The sequence below is a fragment of the Ruditapes philippinarum genome, unplaced genomic scaffold (assembly GCF_026571515.1).
Source record: "Ruditapes philippinarum isolate M1 unplaced genomic scaffold, ASM2657151v2 ctg370_1_1_1_1, whole genome shotgun sequence".
In the NCBI taxonomy this organism is placed as follows: domain Eukaryota; kingdom Metazoa; phylum Mollusca; class Bivalvia; order Venerida; family Veneridae; genus Ruditapes; species Ruditapes philippinarum.
The window spans coordinates 53,921-70,528 of record NW_026852008.1 but is presented as its reverse complement, the minus strand read 5'-3'; the positions used below and the strand labels follow the sequence as shown (position 1 = coordinate 70,528).

The window sequence follows — 16,608 nt, the reverse complement described above, 5'->3', positions numbered from 1 at the left end:
TTAATCATTAAATTTGATTAAAATTTGGTTAAAGTTTCAGGTTAGTTTTGTATCTTTCATGGATGTTTCTCATTATAAATATATTTTTCCCCTCTAATCCCTTAGTTATATCCAACTTGTCCATGTTACTGGTATGTAATGCTGTCATTTTGGATCACACTTGTTTAAATACAAGATTTGTATTCATGTTATAATAAATGTTTTTATATGATATGATGTTGTAATATGATATAACTTCATCATTATCTCATGAAACAAGTTAACAGGATTTGAATTTGACTTTTAAAGGATATGATGTATATATGAAATGGATATGGCAATAATTTACATGAAATGATGTTTACCTTTAAATGATATGATGTATGCTAGAATATTAAATGGATATGGGATATGATGTTAATCATTACAGGATATGATGTATACCTTTACAGGATATGATATAAACTGGTACATCAAGTGAATATGGAACCTTTATAGAATATGATTTTTACAGTCACATTTTACAATCATATATAAACATAGTATGGCTATGCCATTACAAGGAAAGAAGTTGACCTCCATATTTTATGACAATTTATATAATTGATGAGATAATAAATATACAAGATATGAAAACACTTTTACATAACATGATGCGTACCTTAACAGGATAAGATGCAGGCTCAGCTCTCATAGGCTGGCAATCATTCCAGCTCAGTATAACAATAAATGACACAGTCCCAGATATCAGTGCAACCATCATTGCTTCCAAAACACGTAAAAACTTAAAGTGAATGTATCTGAAATTATATGTAGTCATACACTTCATATATATTTTCAATTCTACTAAATATGGGTCTTTATAACATGTTTTTCTGTAGACAGTGAAATTATTTTTTTCTAAATACACATTGTAATTATTAAAGGAGTTTTCACAGTAGCCGGCCATATTTGAATGTAGATAAGAACAGTGTATCATAAGTAAGTGGAAATATCTTCAGAAATACACTCTGTGGTAGGTAAAAATCAAAATGTGCTTGATTACGATAAGCACATGAAGATTTTTACATATCATGTTAAAAATGATCAGTGAATCTTTAAAGAATTATTTTTCAACATGAATTATGTGATGTCATGACTTGATGTCATGAATCAGAGTGCATGTCATTGTGCTGCAAAAGTTTGTAAACAAAAAAATGACTGAAAAACACAAAAAAGCATGGAATAAATGGAAAACTGTTCATTTGTATGTAAGATCAAATTATATTTCAATCATGAACACCAGCTCTTATACTAATTTGGCATTCACTGTGTGAAATATATTTGGATTTCACATGCAAAACAAAGATTTATGGTTAAAAATCATATATCCTTGTATACTGATACAAAAGCAGCTTTGAGGATCACCTGTATATCAATTTTTAGGTTGTAATATAATGAATGTTTAAGATCACTAACAGTCAAACAAACTATTGCTCTATATTACTGAACTCAGAATATAAAAATTATATATTATACATACCTGAGTCTAAATAAAGATAATTTATAGTTAATATGGTTGAACAAGGCACCTAGTAAACCTCCTGAAAATAAAGCAAGTGACCACAATTGAATATTAAAACAGTTTAAAAGAACATACCTGTATTAACAGTTTGTAAAGAGAAAAACCCTACAAACTACACTACCAATGCATTTTAAACAGAATCAACTATTACTTTAAAATAAAGATGTATAAAATATTTTATCTTACAATGAAATACAATATGATAGCTTTCTACTCAATCCTGTATGGAATTTATGTATTGTAATTTTGTTTAAAATACTGAAGAAGAAATAAATTTTGTTTAAACCAATACAATATCTGCATGTTTATTTGTATTAAGGAATAAAACAATGTTTTTACCTATAACACCCATAACAATAAACATGAAAATCTCCACTCCACCATAACTTGTTTGCTGAAAGGTTAAAAAACATACATGTAATAACAAAATAAACCAATATAAATATAAAACAAATAAACCAAAAGAAACATCAATCAGAAAAAAAAGAAAAAAGTATATAACAACTTCAAAGTGTATTGTTAGATTATATTGTATGATAAGAGATCATATTTTGTTCATTTAAATGTTCTGCTATCAATGCTGATTTTAACACAGTTTTTGTCATATCTCAGCGGTTGATACATCAAACCTGCTACAGATAATAATCAAATTCTCCAAAAGTGACCGACTACTTATCCCATATGATTTCTGAATTTGGGGTGAAAGACAAATGACCTTGAGACATCAATTGTCACAGAGAAATTTTGCCTCATTTGAGGATCGAACAAGTGACCCCTGGATTGCAAATCCAATGCTGGTGAACTTTCAGATTAGATATATAGAGGATATTTGTTTAGTTCAGTGTAAGATCGGAATATATTTCACCGAGTGAGCACCAAAAGGTATATTTCACGAGTGGTGCAGCCACGAGTGAAATATAAACTTTTGGTGTTCACAAGGTGAAATATATTTCGATCTTACACTAAACTAAACAAATTTTCTTTTTATTATATGCAAAGAAACGTTTTAAAAAGACATTTAACCAAATATTGAATGAAAAGCGCGCCAAATAATTATACAACGTGACGTCATTTACGACGTCACGTCATTAAGTTGGTACCCAGTACTGTGCACGCTTGTATTTCATTGAAACAACGTATGGGGATTAAATTCAAAACAGTGAAATTATCAAAGTGGTAATTTCACTGTTTCAAACAGTGAAATTACCAGTTTTATATCACTGATATATTTCTATAAACCACCGAAAAGCATGTAATAAACAGTTATATTGTTATAAACAATCAGAATAATAATCACGGTTACTTTACAAAAAAATCCATGTCCATTCAGCTGATAAGTATTTTTTCAGTGTCATTCAGTTAATTGACATTATATCTGACATCATGTCAACTTTCTTATTTGTAAATCAACACAATCAAAAGCTTAGTCATTGTTTGAACAGGAAATAATGTTAATCAAAATAATCATGTGATATCAAATCACTTAACAGACAAATGTTAAAATCAAAAAAAAAAAAAATTGAGCATGCGCATTGACATTTATTTCTTACAAAAATAAACTGGAAACAGAAATTACCTAAATCTAACAAATAAAATGCCTAGGTTAATTTCAAGATGGTTGTTTTAAATGCATTGACTTCGTAACATTCACACAGTCAACAGCATATTATCAAATATCAATAAAATGTTGCATCTTCTGATTTATTCCCCTTGATATCAATATTCCTACATATACAATAATATTAATTGTTAAAGCTTAAGGTTTAAAGCTGCACGCCTCCGGATGAGCCAAAATATTTCAAGAAATTCTATCTTTAGACAAATGTATTAATATCTTAAGAAAAGTAAAAAGATTCAAAATCTAATTAATTATTTACATGTCATGTGCGATTAATGACGAATTTTGCAGTATCAATCACTATAATTTTACTGCGTTACTAACACAGTAAGAGGTAGTTTTGTATATTTTGGCCTCTTTTTTGGCAATTTTCGTTGCTTGTTAGTGCCGTTTGCAATGTGTAAATTACATTATTTGTTAACTTCACAATATTTTACTTTGAAATACATTTTCAAAATTTTTACGAAAATTAACATAAATCTGGAGCATGCTGCTTTAAGTCTTATTGCCTTACATTGAATTTTCCAAAGTTGAAAAGACCAGGTGATGACAAGTCTAGGCAGTTACCATTACGACAGCTAGCTACTATGTTTAATGTTACAGTAGATAACATAGATGCAAAGAACTGAAAATAAAAATCAAATCACCAATCCATCATACTTAGAATAATAAGACACTTTATACTCTACATCAAGGTCAATAAATTAAAGGAGAATGTCCATTATTATATATATAACAGCAAAGACAACATAACATTTTGAAATGCTTATCAAAATATCAAACTAATACATAACAGTAAAAAAATATTTCTAAAATTTATTGAGTCATTGCTTTTTGTTAACTACTTTGTGTTAGATATATTGTCCATTAAACTCTGTTTAATGAACTCTAGCAATTAATGTCACTTTAACCAACTGGCAGCACATGAATCTACCCATGCAACCAGTGCAGATACATCTGTGCCAGCTGAGTATAGTCTGCACTGTTGCAATTCAGTAAGTAATCATTTTGAAACTTTTCTTTTTAACAAGAGCGATCAGTAATCACATGTGTCGCCTCGTGATGGCCAATTTCATGTTGGGACAAATTTTGTAACAGACGGACAGACAGACGGGACAGTGCAACAACTAGACTGGTACTGATCATTCCTGTAAAGTTTGGATAAAATTGCACCAGTAGTTTATGAGGAGTAGTCCGGACAAGCTTTTGCGTATTCTGGCAACACACAGAAAAAACACCTTTTTATCAAAAGGCCATAAACTCTGCCAAAAAATCATTCAACCAGAAAAAACCCGTGCAATATGCGCAAGGACTTGAGCTACAGATCATCCTGTAAAGATTCATTGAAATTTGCATTAGTGGTATAAGAGAAGTAGTCCGAACAAACTTTAAAAATAAAAATTATTAAAGGGCCATAACTCTGACAAAAATCATTGAACCGGAAAATGCTGACAATATGCACAACTAGACTTGCGTACTGATCATTCCTGTAAAATTTGGATAAAATTGCACCAGTAGTTTATGAGGAGTAGTCTTGACAAGCTTTTGTGTATCTGGCAACACACAGAAAAAAACCCTTTTTATCAAAGGGCCATAACTCGGCAAAAAATCATTCAACCGGAAAACACATGCAATATGCGCAAGGACTTGAGCTACAGATCAATCCTGTAAAGTTTCATTGAAATTGCATTAATGGTATAAGAGAAGTAGTCCGGACAAGCTTTAAAAATAAAAATTATTAAAGGGCCATAACTCTGACAAAAATCATTGAATCGGAAAATGCTGACAATATGCACAACTAGACTTGGTACTGATCATTCCTGTAAAGTTTGGATGAAATTGCACCAGTAGTTTATGAGGAGTAGTCCGGACAAGTTTTGTGACGGACGGATGGACAGACGGACGTACCAACTTTTGATGTTTATGAGGCAAATCAGCTCATAAACACCACCTGGACCAACGTCCATAAGCAAAATAAGCTCATAAAAACAAAAAAATAGCTCTTAATTTGAATTTTATGAGTTTTTGTTCTTTATTTAACTACGGAATGAAGCTCATAATAATCAAATGTTTGCTCGGACAGACAGACGACGGAGAAGTGATCCCTATATGTCGCCACTACTCCGTAGAGGCGACACAAAAATGATGAACATTTTGTCTAGATTGAAAGATGGACAAGTCCATTTGTGATATTAAGTGTGGTAAGAATTAATTTTGTACTTTTTACATATTTATATCAGAATGATTCATATAAACTTACAATCCTCCATGTTAAAGATTGGTTCCAAAAACTTGCTCCTTCCTCCAGACTGAAAAGTACTCCCCCTACTGGTGCCCCGAAAGCTGCAGAAACACCTGCTGCTGCCCCACCGGATACAAAATCACGCTTCTCTGTATCTGTGCGGAAATACTCAAATAACTGTAAAGTAAAACATGGCAAACCTTATTTACAAATATTATTATAATGGTATTGTTTTGAATAAGCAGTCATGAGAAGTTGCTAAATTGCTTAATAAAAATCCCCCCTCTAATTGAGAACTATGAAATCAAGTAAAAATATAGGTAAAATAAAAGTTGGAAATAAAGACTGTCAGAACATAACTGTATTAGTAATGAGTAACATTGCCAATAACTGTCTATTAAAACTTGGCTACTATTTAAATGATTATTAATAAATGTGCACAAAAATAAAATGTACCTGAAATTTATATGAATTTTTGTTAATAAGAAACAAAATTCCTTGAAATGTACTTGGAACTTATATGACTTTTCTAAATAAAAAAAAAAGTTACCTTGAACTTCTATGAATTTTACTAATGAGAGACAATTTACCTTAAGATCAAATTTAAATGATGATGATCTACCCTGGGAGATACCAGCTGCCACCACAGCCCCTGAGTGGATCATTGGTCCCTCCTTGCCCACAGCAAGACCCCCAGCTACAGCTGACACAACTCCTATAACTTTCACAACCAATGTCTTCACACGTACAACATGTGGCACCTTAACACCATTGAGGAAACATTTAATCTGTGGGATACCACTTCCAGCAGCAACAGGCTGTAAAGTACAAATACAGCATAAACATAACCTTCAGACAGTAAAATATACTAGTCATAATTATAAATTACCTTCTGTTCAGTTAAATAGTTATCATAATATTCTTCTAACAATTGTACAAGCTTGTAAATAGTAACAAGACAAGCATTTGTTCTCATCTATAATGCTTGTTTTAACAATGATATTTCCGTTTTACACATACATCAAACATTATATAATATTGATACGCATCTGCGTCCAACAGTCAAATTTGCGCGGGCACATCTTTTACATCCGGGTTGGATGATGTAAGGGGGTCAACAATGGGTGCTTACATACGCTTTAGATAATAAAACTAGAAATGTGTCATCATGCCACGGATGCCCCCGCATGCAGCCAAAATTTCAGATGGTGCTTTAATTATTTTTTTCATTTTAAGTTCAAAGCCCTTAAAACTTTTCAATGTTAACACAAACCATTTTCATACAATGTTCAAGGCACTGAAATTATTCAGTCTAAACCTTTTAAAAATAGCATATTGCATATTTGTTATAATGACTAAAAGTAAGAGTGCTGAAAGTGAAAGTTCAAAATTTTTCCAACATTCAGGAAAGATAAGTTTGTCTTAAATCATTGAACTACAACCAAATTCAAACTTAAACTGCTTATTCCTAAGATGTATCTATATTATTTTTCAAAGTGAAAGGGACATAACTCTGCCAAAAAATCATCAACCATGACCAAATTCCAACTTGACCTGCCCATTCCTTTGACATATCCATATGTCAAATTTAAGTTGCATATGTAACACTGTTGGGTAGATAATGAACAGAAACTGTAAATTTCATATTATTTTCAAAGTGAAAGGGGCATTACTCTGCCAAAAATCATTGAACCATGACCAAACTCGAACTTGGCCTGGGCATTCCAAAAACATATCCATATGTCAAATTTGAGTTGAATGTGTTGTACCATTGGGGAGATAAAAAACGGAAACTGAAAATTTCATATTACTTTCAAAGTGAAAGGGGCTTAACTCTGCCAAAAATCATTGAACCATGACCAAATTTGAACTTGACCTGCGCATTCCTTCGACGCATCCATATGTCAAGTTTGAGTTGAATGTGTTGTACTTTTGGGGAGATAATGAACGGAAACTGAAAATTTCATATTATTTTCAAAGTAAAAGGGGCATAACTCTGCCAAAAATCATCGAACCACGACCAAATTTGAACTTGACCTGTATTTTCTCATGACATATCCATATGTCAAGTTTGAGTTGAATGTGTTGTACCGTTGGGGAGATAATGAACGGAAACTGAAAATTTCATATTATTTTCAAAGTAAAAGGGGCATAACTCTGCCAAAAATCACCGAACCATGACCAAATTCGAACTTGACCTGTATTTTCTCATGATATATCCATATGTCAAGTTTGAGTGGAATGTGTTGTACCATTGGGGAGATAATGAACGGAAACTGAAATTTCATATTATTTTCAAAGTAAAAGGGGCATAACTCTGCCAAAAATCATCGAACCATGACCAAATTCGAACTTGACCTGTATTTTCTCATGACATATCCATATGTCAAATTTGACTTGAATGTGTGCAACCGTTCTTAAGATAATGAACGGAAACTGATGATGACGGAATGACAGAATGACGGAAGGACGGAAGGATGGAAGGACGGAATGACGGAACAGGGTAACACTATATGCCCCGGCCATTACATGGCGGGGGCATAAAAACGCCTTTTTTTCAAAAAATAATTATCATTTAAAATACTTCCATATAAACAGTAACCACGTTTGCATATAAAAAAGTCATTTATTTCTGTTAAAGCATTTACTAAAATGTTGATAATAACTCTTTAAATTGAAAATAAATAAATTCTTACTGCAAACACAGCAGTGAGGATAGCTCCAACCATCACAATTAATGCGTTAAAACCAACCCATGCTACAAATGGATTTACTAGACAATGCTTTTCAGCGCAATCATCTACATCTATGTCTCAGTTAAGACTAAATGTGCAATTTTATAAATAATTATTTCACGTTTTTCAAACACAATGTATTATTGTCTTCTTAAAGGTTATCTCATGTTTTGTCATTTCTAGTGCTACAGAATGTTAAGAATATTAATACTTGCCGAGAATTTCTCAGATGAAAGATTTTAGTTATAAAACTCAGTGTTTGAAATTAGTAGTAGTCCTATAGCCCCTGACTACTAAAATTCTCCTCGGGCTACAAACTTTTCACAGTAACAAGCCCGACCAGGCTACTGTATTTTCAGAGGCAATATAAACAACTGTTTTGAACAAATGAGTCGTGCTAGTGAAAAGACTTTTAGGCTAGTGAATATTCCAATCTGGTAGTCCGACCAGCCTGGTCGATCCAAATCCTTATTTCTTACACTGAAAACTAATAACAAAATTCATGCAAATGATAAAACCTTAGAACATTCTTTAACTTCAATGCAAAATTAAACAGTTAATTGATCACTTTTTTAATACATGTACATGTATTATCAAACTGAAAAAGAAATATGAAGCACTGGTTTACTGTATACAGCATAAATAGAAGTTATTGAGATCATTGTTACATGTATATGTTTTATAAACAAGGATACACTGCTTGACATATGTAAATTTGAGATCAGATGCGTATTCGACACACACATCAATGAGGGAAGCAATAAGACCTGTGACAATACCTATCATTCCCATTACAGCCCATCTCGCAACTTCTCTTTTGATCACCCACTGTAATAATTATATGTACATAATAATAAAAAGCAGTTTCATCAATGAAAAGGAGTTCATCTTAAACTTTCCAAATTATATTTTCATGAGATATCCTTTCTTTTTTATTATACAAATAATCACTAAAGAACTAAAATAGGAATATGCAGATCAATCAATGATGTTGAGTCTAAGGTTTTCTTTATAGCTAGCATTGCATTAATAGATATTGTATCCCATCAGTTTGTGTTAAATCAAGAGACTATACGGGTGCACATATCTTTAAGAGAAGAGAGTAAATTCCTACTCCACATGCATGCATTTAAATTTAAGTAAATAAAGTTAAAGATCCTGTAATGTATGTTGTTATTAAGGTTGTTACTACACTTAAGTGAAATTTTATATATGTATATAATTATGCTTCTAAAAAAAATTTCAAACATCGAAAAATATGTAAAATATGTACTGCAAATATTTGTTCACATAATATGTAATCATTAAAATATATGCATTCATTTCTTATTAAAAATAAATTCAGTCTTTCTGAAAAATTACTTTTGTTCCTCGACCAGATTCATCTCTTCTATGTATCACATTTTCACAGACATCATAATCAAGACTCTGAAATGTGAAAAGAAAAAAACAAATATGACGATTGTTAGGAAGATTGTTTAAAATATATAATTTATGTAAAGTATTTTTCCATTTTCTCTATGCACATCAATACATCATTTAGATATAATAACATTTTCCTTTCAAGAAACACACATGTATCTCTTAGCTCCAGCAAGTGAGGTGGGTTTGACCCCTGGTGTTTGTAAAACCCGAGGTTAGCCAAAATCATCTTTCCTGTTTCGGCGCCATGTGACCTAAATTATGTTAGTGTGCCGTAAACATCAGTAATCTCATAAAAAGTTATATAAGCTGTAATAAATTACATTATTTCTATTAAATCACATTATTTCTATCATTTAGAAAAAGAGATGAATCTTAATGTCCAAATTCATGCTCATCAACAAAAAATGTTACAGTTAATAAAAGTGTCATACTTCATATGTTCCAGCAAGAACATGTTCTGTATCATTTAAATCCATCTCAATTTTCACTTTAGGTTTTACTGCGTCTTCCACATCCTCACTCTGTGATGGAATTATGCCATCTCTATTGTTTATCTGTAATGTGAGAAGAAAATACATAACAAAAGGAAATTTTGTAAATGCATTACATGTACATATAGTGGAACCCCCATTGTATCGTGCTATTCATTGTATCGATCTATTTACAAATCTTTACATTTTTTGCAAAATACGTCACCTACTGATTGTTAACATTTACAACACTGTCACGAAAATCTTTCACATGTATTTTTGTGCAGTAAAATGATCAAAAACATGTTTCCAATACCGTAAGACGTTGAAGATAATAAATAGACTTATAAATAATGTGTTCTTATTAAAAGTACATTTATTGTCTGTTAAAAGTTCCTAAATTTATGCTACATTTTAAAACATTTAAAACATGTTTCTAATTGACTGAAAGTATCTAATCTAACATAAAGATGGTAAGGCTTTCCCTAATTTGGCTAATGAGCGATTCTCACAAGTGCATCGATATAATGGCGTGACCTAATTCTTCAACCTGTTTGACATGTCTGTAAGATATTCGGTATATTCCAAGCTAAAAACTATATATCAGTGATGTTTTGCCATGTAATTATTATGGCAAAAGGATCAAAATAAATGATACAAAACAAGCAATTATCATAGTATTGCAAGCAATCCATAAGTCCCCTACCGGTATAGAACCCCATCAACATTCTGAAGGGCATTGGCCATTCACTAATGTTTCAATTTTTTCTCATACTTTAAAAAAATTTGTTGGAAAAGTTCTCTTTAAAAAGTGATCACAGGATTCAGTTTTTTATGAACAGACAGACAGACGGACTGAAGGACACTCTAAAGTTAATATTTGAAAACATCCCTGTTACAAAATATATACCATTTTAAAAGCAAAATTCTTAAAGAGGAGATAACTCTTGAATTAAAGATGCAATTCATAAAAATGTTCAGCTCTTTTTGACTAATCACAAAATATTGTTATATTTGCCATGTTTTTAGAGCCTATTTGTTGCAGGCAACTGATATTTTTTCAAAATAGGAAGAAACAGATAAGGCATTGCATAATCTCAAGACTGCTATTACCATATGTCAAGTTTCATAAAATATTTCCAGTACTTTTGAGTTAATCAATGATTCACGTTTGATGCGTGTTAAATTTGCCATATTTTTTTTATGTCTTTTATGTTTGCCATTTTTTTTTTTTTTTTTTTTTGCAACCAGATATTTTAAACATAGGAAGAAAGAAAAAAACGTGCATAATTTCAATGACTGCCATCTACCCATATGTCAAGTTTCATAAAAATATTTCCAGTACTTTTGCGTTATCACCTGATACAGTTTATGTGTAAAATTTGCTCATATATTCCAGCCTATTTGTTTGCCTATAGCAACCAGAATTTTAAAACATAGGAAGAAAAGAAAAAGACGGTGCATAATCTCAAGCTGCCATCCTACCCAGTAAAGCTTTCATAAAAATATTATCCAGTACTATTTTGCGTTATCACTGGATCCAGTTTATGTGTAAAATTGCCATATTTAGCCTATTGTGTTGCCATAGGCAACCAGAATTTTCAACATAGAAGAAACGAAAAAGACGTGCAATTAATCTCCATACTGCCATCTATCATATAAAGTTTCTAAAAAATATTTCAGTACTTATTCAGTTATGCGGATCTAGTTTGCGGACGGAACAGATGACAGACAGGACGGACAGACGGACGGACGGAGGTGTTTACCTAAAAGTACCTTCCGGTAACCGGTAGGGGACTCAATAATATTAGGGAGATTTGAATTCTTAAATGCAGTTGTGATTATATGGGTAAATAGATCGATTATCAACAGGTTCCAGGCTATATATATATGCTTTAGCCCTACTATATACAAACAATATTGCTTGTAAATTTAAACATCAAATAAAATTTGTTGCATCATTAAATAACATTTTTGCAAAATAAGAACATCATGTTTTGTTTTAAAGTAATTTCATTAGGAATGCAGTCATATACCGCCACGTCCAATGAAACAAAATTATAAGAATACATGTTTCATCAATAAGTTTCAGCATAAGGTTTCCGTGATCTTTATTATAGATACAATCGATATAATGGTGCAATCATTTGTGAGAGATAAAATGACAGAATTTTAACAACAGAAAAAAGTTGCTTTCATTAGACAATTCACGATGGGGCAGCAATCTTGCATTTTAGCAGAGCGGCATGTTGTGTTGAGTTGTATTCATAAGCACAAGAACTGGTGAAAAGTAGGGTTGACACAATTATTATGCAATATTTCACCATGGACATAATTTTAGGACTTTTGAAAACATAAATATATATATTTTAAATATGTTTATCATTTACTGAATTAGGTTAGTTAACATTTTGTTCTTGTCGAAAGCAAAGCCAGAGTGAAGAAAAAATGAATTATTGCCATCCTACATTTTGTTATTATCACGTGATAAATTATGAATATGTTCCGTTTCACGGGAAATTCCGTACATAATATCATAGCTTTTACACGGCTTTTATCCCCGCGTTAACTAAAATCCAATGAAATATGATTGTCATGGCTATGTTTTTGTTTTTACGCTAAAAATGAAGCTAAAAGTAAATACAAGAGAAAAAAAGAACACTATTACTTAAGTATTCATATATTCCAAGGCCATTCTTAGAGAAGTTCAAGGCATGGCACCGACCAAGACGTATGCATGGAAGCTAGCGTGGATGTCTCTGTTTGCTGACAGATTCGAATTTCTTCACACTTATGAACAGATTTGCCGTAAAGAATAATGATATCAGGGAGTAGGCAAAACGACGTCCAATTTGCTACCCTGGACTCAGATAAAAAAAACAGTTGTCATTTCTAAAAAAAACAAACTCTTAATCATATTAACGGATATTCTATCTTAATTATGACATATACCGATTGAAACACATTATTTGGGATGATCTGAATTAAACAGTTTTTATAAGTTGTATCTAACTGTAGACTAGGTCAATATCTGGATTGTTTGAACTCTGGGGTGCGTTTCATAAAGAATCTTAGAGCCAGATTTTAGTACGTAAGTGCATAAGCTGTGATAAATGCGTTTCAAAGAAAAGTTCCTAAGTACAATTTTAAGACTAAACTAAGACTTTTCCTATAGGTTGCCTCAGGGCACCTCTAACTTTTGTCTTAAGTCGATAAATAGCAAAAACAAGTGCTGAAAAAATCATTGCAGCTCTTGTTTTATTCTCTGGTAAACGATATATATATGTTAAAATGAAGGATAAGTGAAGAAAAAGGATATTAATACTGTATATTAAATAAATTTTTGTTATAATTATACTGATTTAATATGAAATTATAATAAGTGTTGGTTACTGTGATATTACTTAATTAAATATGTTTAAGGTAAATAAAACTTTTGTTAAAATAAACATGTTCATTTTGTTACCAGTGTATTGATAGGTTTTATTAATTAGTAAAGAAAATCATGACTACTCATATAGTGTATGACTGACATTGTGACTGATATGGCTTTGCCGGACTTAGTTTGGCGATTTGTTTCATTTTCAAGATTCAGTAATTTTTAAAATTTCATAAAATTCAAACACGCCTCACATTATTCCCCTATATAAACAGATACAGTAAGGCTGACTAGTCAAGTGATTAGATATAAAAATTATGCATGGCATGAAAAAGAAAGATACACATAATAATAAAGTCAGATATGACGTCATATAAATAAATGACGTAGATAAACTACTTAGAACTATGCTTAGTAATGTTAAAATGTTTTTATTGATTATCTTTTTTTATTACCATGTTAGAATGAGATATTATCTTTTTCTTACGTATACTGTCAGTACAGTAAAATGATGTGATCTATGGTTAATTGTTTTTAAATGCTTTGTAATAAATAACTCCGCTATCGGCCTTATGTTAGTAATATTTATACTAGGAGCATATTATTCTACAATAATTCACTGCAGAATTGATATTTGTCTCATAAATATTAAGAGGATATTTTACATTTGAGTAAAATATGGAGTATTTTTTCAAGAAAGTATACAATTTAAGTATACAATTTAAAGGAATGTAAGAAAAAAAAAAAATTGTTAGTGCTCAAGGTTACAAATTAACATTAATGATATGAGTAGATTCTTAGTTATACATAAAGAATATTAATGTTTAAATTGTCAATTTTACAGGCCTTTTATATTTAATCATCCGCCATTCTACACAATATTTCAACATGACAATGACATATTACAGGATATGGAACAAGTGAATGTTTTTATCTCCATTAGGAAGATTTTGTCTTAAGTAAAAAAGTTAGGACTAATCCTAAGTACAAGAAGTTAAGACAGTTTTCTTGAAAACGCTCCTAAGTGCAATCTTATCCAGTCCTAACTTTAGTCTTATGTTTTAGACTTACGATTCTTTATGAAACGCACCCCTGAACTTTATTTCATAACTTCAGGGATATATATATACACATACATAATATATATAGAGAGTATATTGAATGAGTGTTACAAGTTCATTACCGGATCAATGCATTCAATAAATTCACAAATGAACCTACACGAATACAATATTGTATTTACCACATACCCAAAATGAAGACGTACAGTAGCCTACGTTTATATAACGCAAATGGTATATGTACGGCCGAGCAATACCATTTTTACGGAGGCACGGGTAAGTGCCCTGACCCTGATATCGACCTATTATCGACCCTGATAACATTTGTAAACATCGTTAACGATATGTTATACAGATGCTAGGGTTACGCATTTATACGAGTAAAATACCATAAAAAAATTTAATATCTTAAAGCTATATTGTGAATACATCATCCTTGAAGTTAAATGTGTCATACTGCATTAATTTTCTTTCAACAGGGTATTTCAAGTAGAAAGATCCTGGATGCAATAACAAGTTTTCTTAGAATAATACATGTTGACGTACTAAATTTAACAACACAACTCAATAGAACATGAAAATGTAAAATAATTATATCAATATTTTGAAACACCTGAGTGCATGCATATGAAATACTAATAATAACCAAAATATCAATTGTTGGTTCAAATCCCGCCAGTGACGTGACGTCGAATATAGCAAACTACATTGACTGTTTCGTAGTTTCTCCAACCAGTATAAAGCTGGCGAGTTGCCATATAATCATAACTAAAAAAAATGCTGTACAAAATGAAATCACGAGTATGAGTAATATCTAAAAAACTGCGAAATTTATAAACAAAAATAACCGAAACCACTGATTTATACAATAAATTTAAGATCCGTGCCGAAACCAATCATATTTTGTAGCGTGTGAAAATAACGCAAGAATTGTGCAAAAGTAACGCCGAATCTGTGCAATAAAACCAGCATTACAAATATTTCAGGAATGTTTACTTTTTAAAATCATCCCTGAGAATGTCGACCTGACAAGGCTACGGTTTTGAAGGCGACTTGAGTTCCGTATACATTTTAAAGTACAATATGCATTTAAAACTTTATTGTATTGAAATTCAATATACCTTAGACATTTGTTTAAAAACTAGTGTCATATCATACATGTATACTTAAAGATAGGAAATAAATTACAATTCATCTACCTTTTAATAAGATAACCATGCAGCGTTGATTTGATGCATCCTGCACGAGAGACATTACCTCGTAAAAACTTGTTTGAGTTACATTTCATTTGTTTATTTAAGAGTAATGTTATATGACACGAGTAGTTTTGCAAATGTTTCAGGGATAACAAATAAAAAAAATAAAAACAAGAAAAATTTAATAATTATATACAAATATTTACGTTATTGTTTTATTGACGAATAACAAAAGTAACCTCTGAACACGCTAGGTAGGTCGCCATTCTCACGAATGATCTTAAGAAGACAAACCCTCTCCTGGAAATATTTTAATAAAATTGCAGGATTCTGCGTTACCTGCGTTACTAAATTTTCACAGTGTAATCGATGAATTATATTCAGACTCCTTCCACGAATCGTGAGTCCAAGTCCAGTTTGTTCAGTCATGATCACATTTCTCGCATGAAAACAACACTCGTTTTGTTAAACAGTCTCGCTGTGGTTACATAAAAGCGTTTCGGTTTCTTTGCAGTTGAGTAAATAATTAGGTTTAAACAAACTTAATATTTTGAATGCATTAATTTAGTTTAAATGAAATTGAAAATAAAATACCTGAGATATATTGTAAAACCTTCCGTTGTGCTGAAACAATCAAATGTGATTGATTGTTAAAGGGTGATCTATGTATCCAATATATGTTATCATTCATAAATGATATATGTACAATCACATTTACTTGTCTGTTTAAAATAATGTTATCATATTAATGTAACTTCTAATGTCACGTGATTTTGTGGTTATCACGATAAACTGCATTTAAAGTTACGCTAACGGAAAGGCCACTTGAACAACGTACAGTTCTGAACATTCATGTGATTTTCAAGTATTATAACTGCAATAAAACGTTATATATTTACTTGTTTTAAATACAATAATACACTATGGCCTATCGGTACA

The 16,608-nt window shown here is 31.2% G+C and overlaps 1 protein-coding gene across 1 annotated transcript in view; it reads right to left on the bottom strand.

Annotated features, from left to right (window-relative positions):
- The window catches only part of LOC132746213 (H(+)/Cl(-) exchange transporter 7-like), a 33,166-nt gene extending 17,011 nt beyond the window's left edge, over positions 1-16,155 (bottom strand). The window contains 11 exon segments of the mRNA XM_060735294.1: positions 641-779; positions 1,502-1,562; positions 1,883-1,937; positions 3,676-3,786; positions 5,422-5,580; positions 5,994-6,221; positions 8,100-8,209; positions 8,834-8,966; positions 9,501-9,566; positions 9,995-10,117; positions 16,009-16,155. Coding sequence (XP_060591277.1) covers positions 641-779; positions 1,502-1,562; positions 1,883-1,937; positions 3,676-3,786; positions 5,422-5,580; positions 5,994-6,221; positions 8,100-8,209; positions 8,834-8,966; positions 9,501-9,566; positions 9,995-10,117; positions 16,009-16,098 — 1,275 coding nt within the window. The 5' untranslated portion in view covers positions 16,099-16,155.
- Between the last annotated feature and the right edge of the window lie 453 nt (positions 16,156-16,608).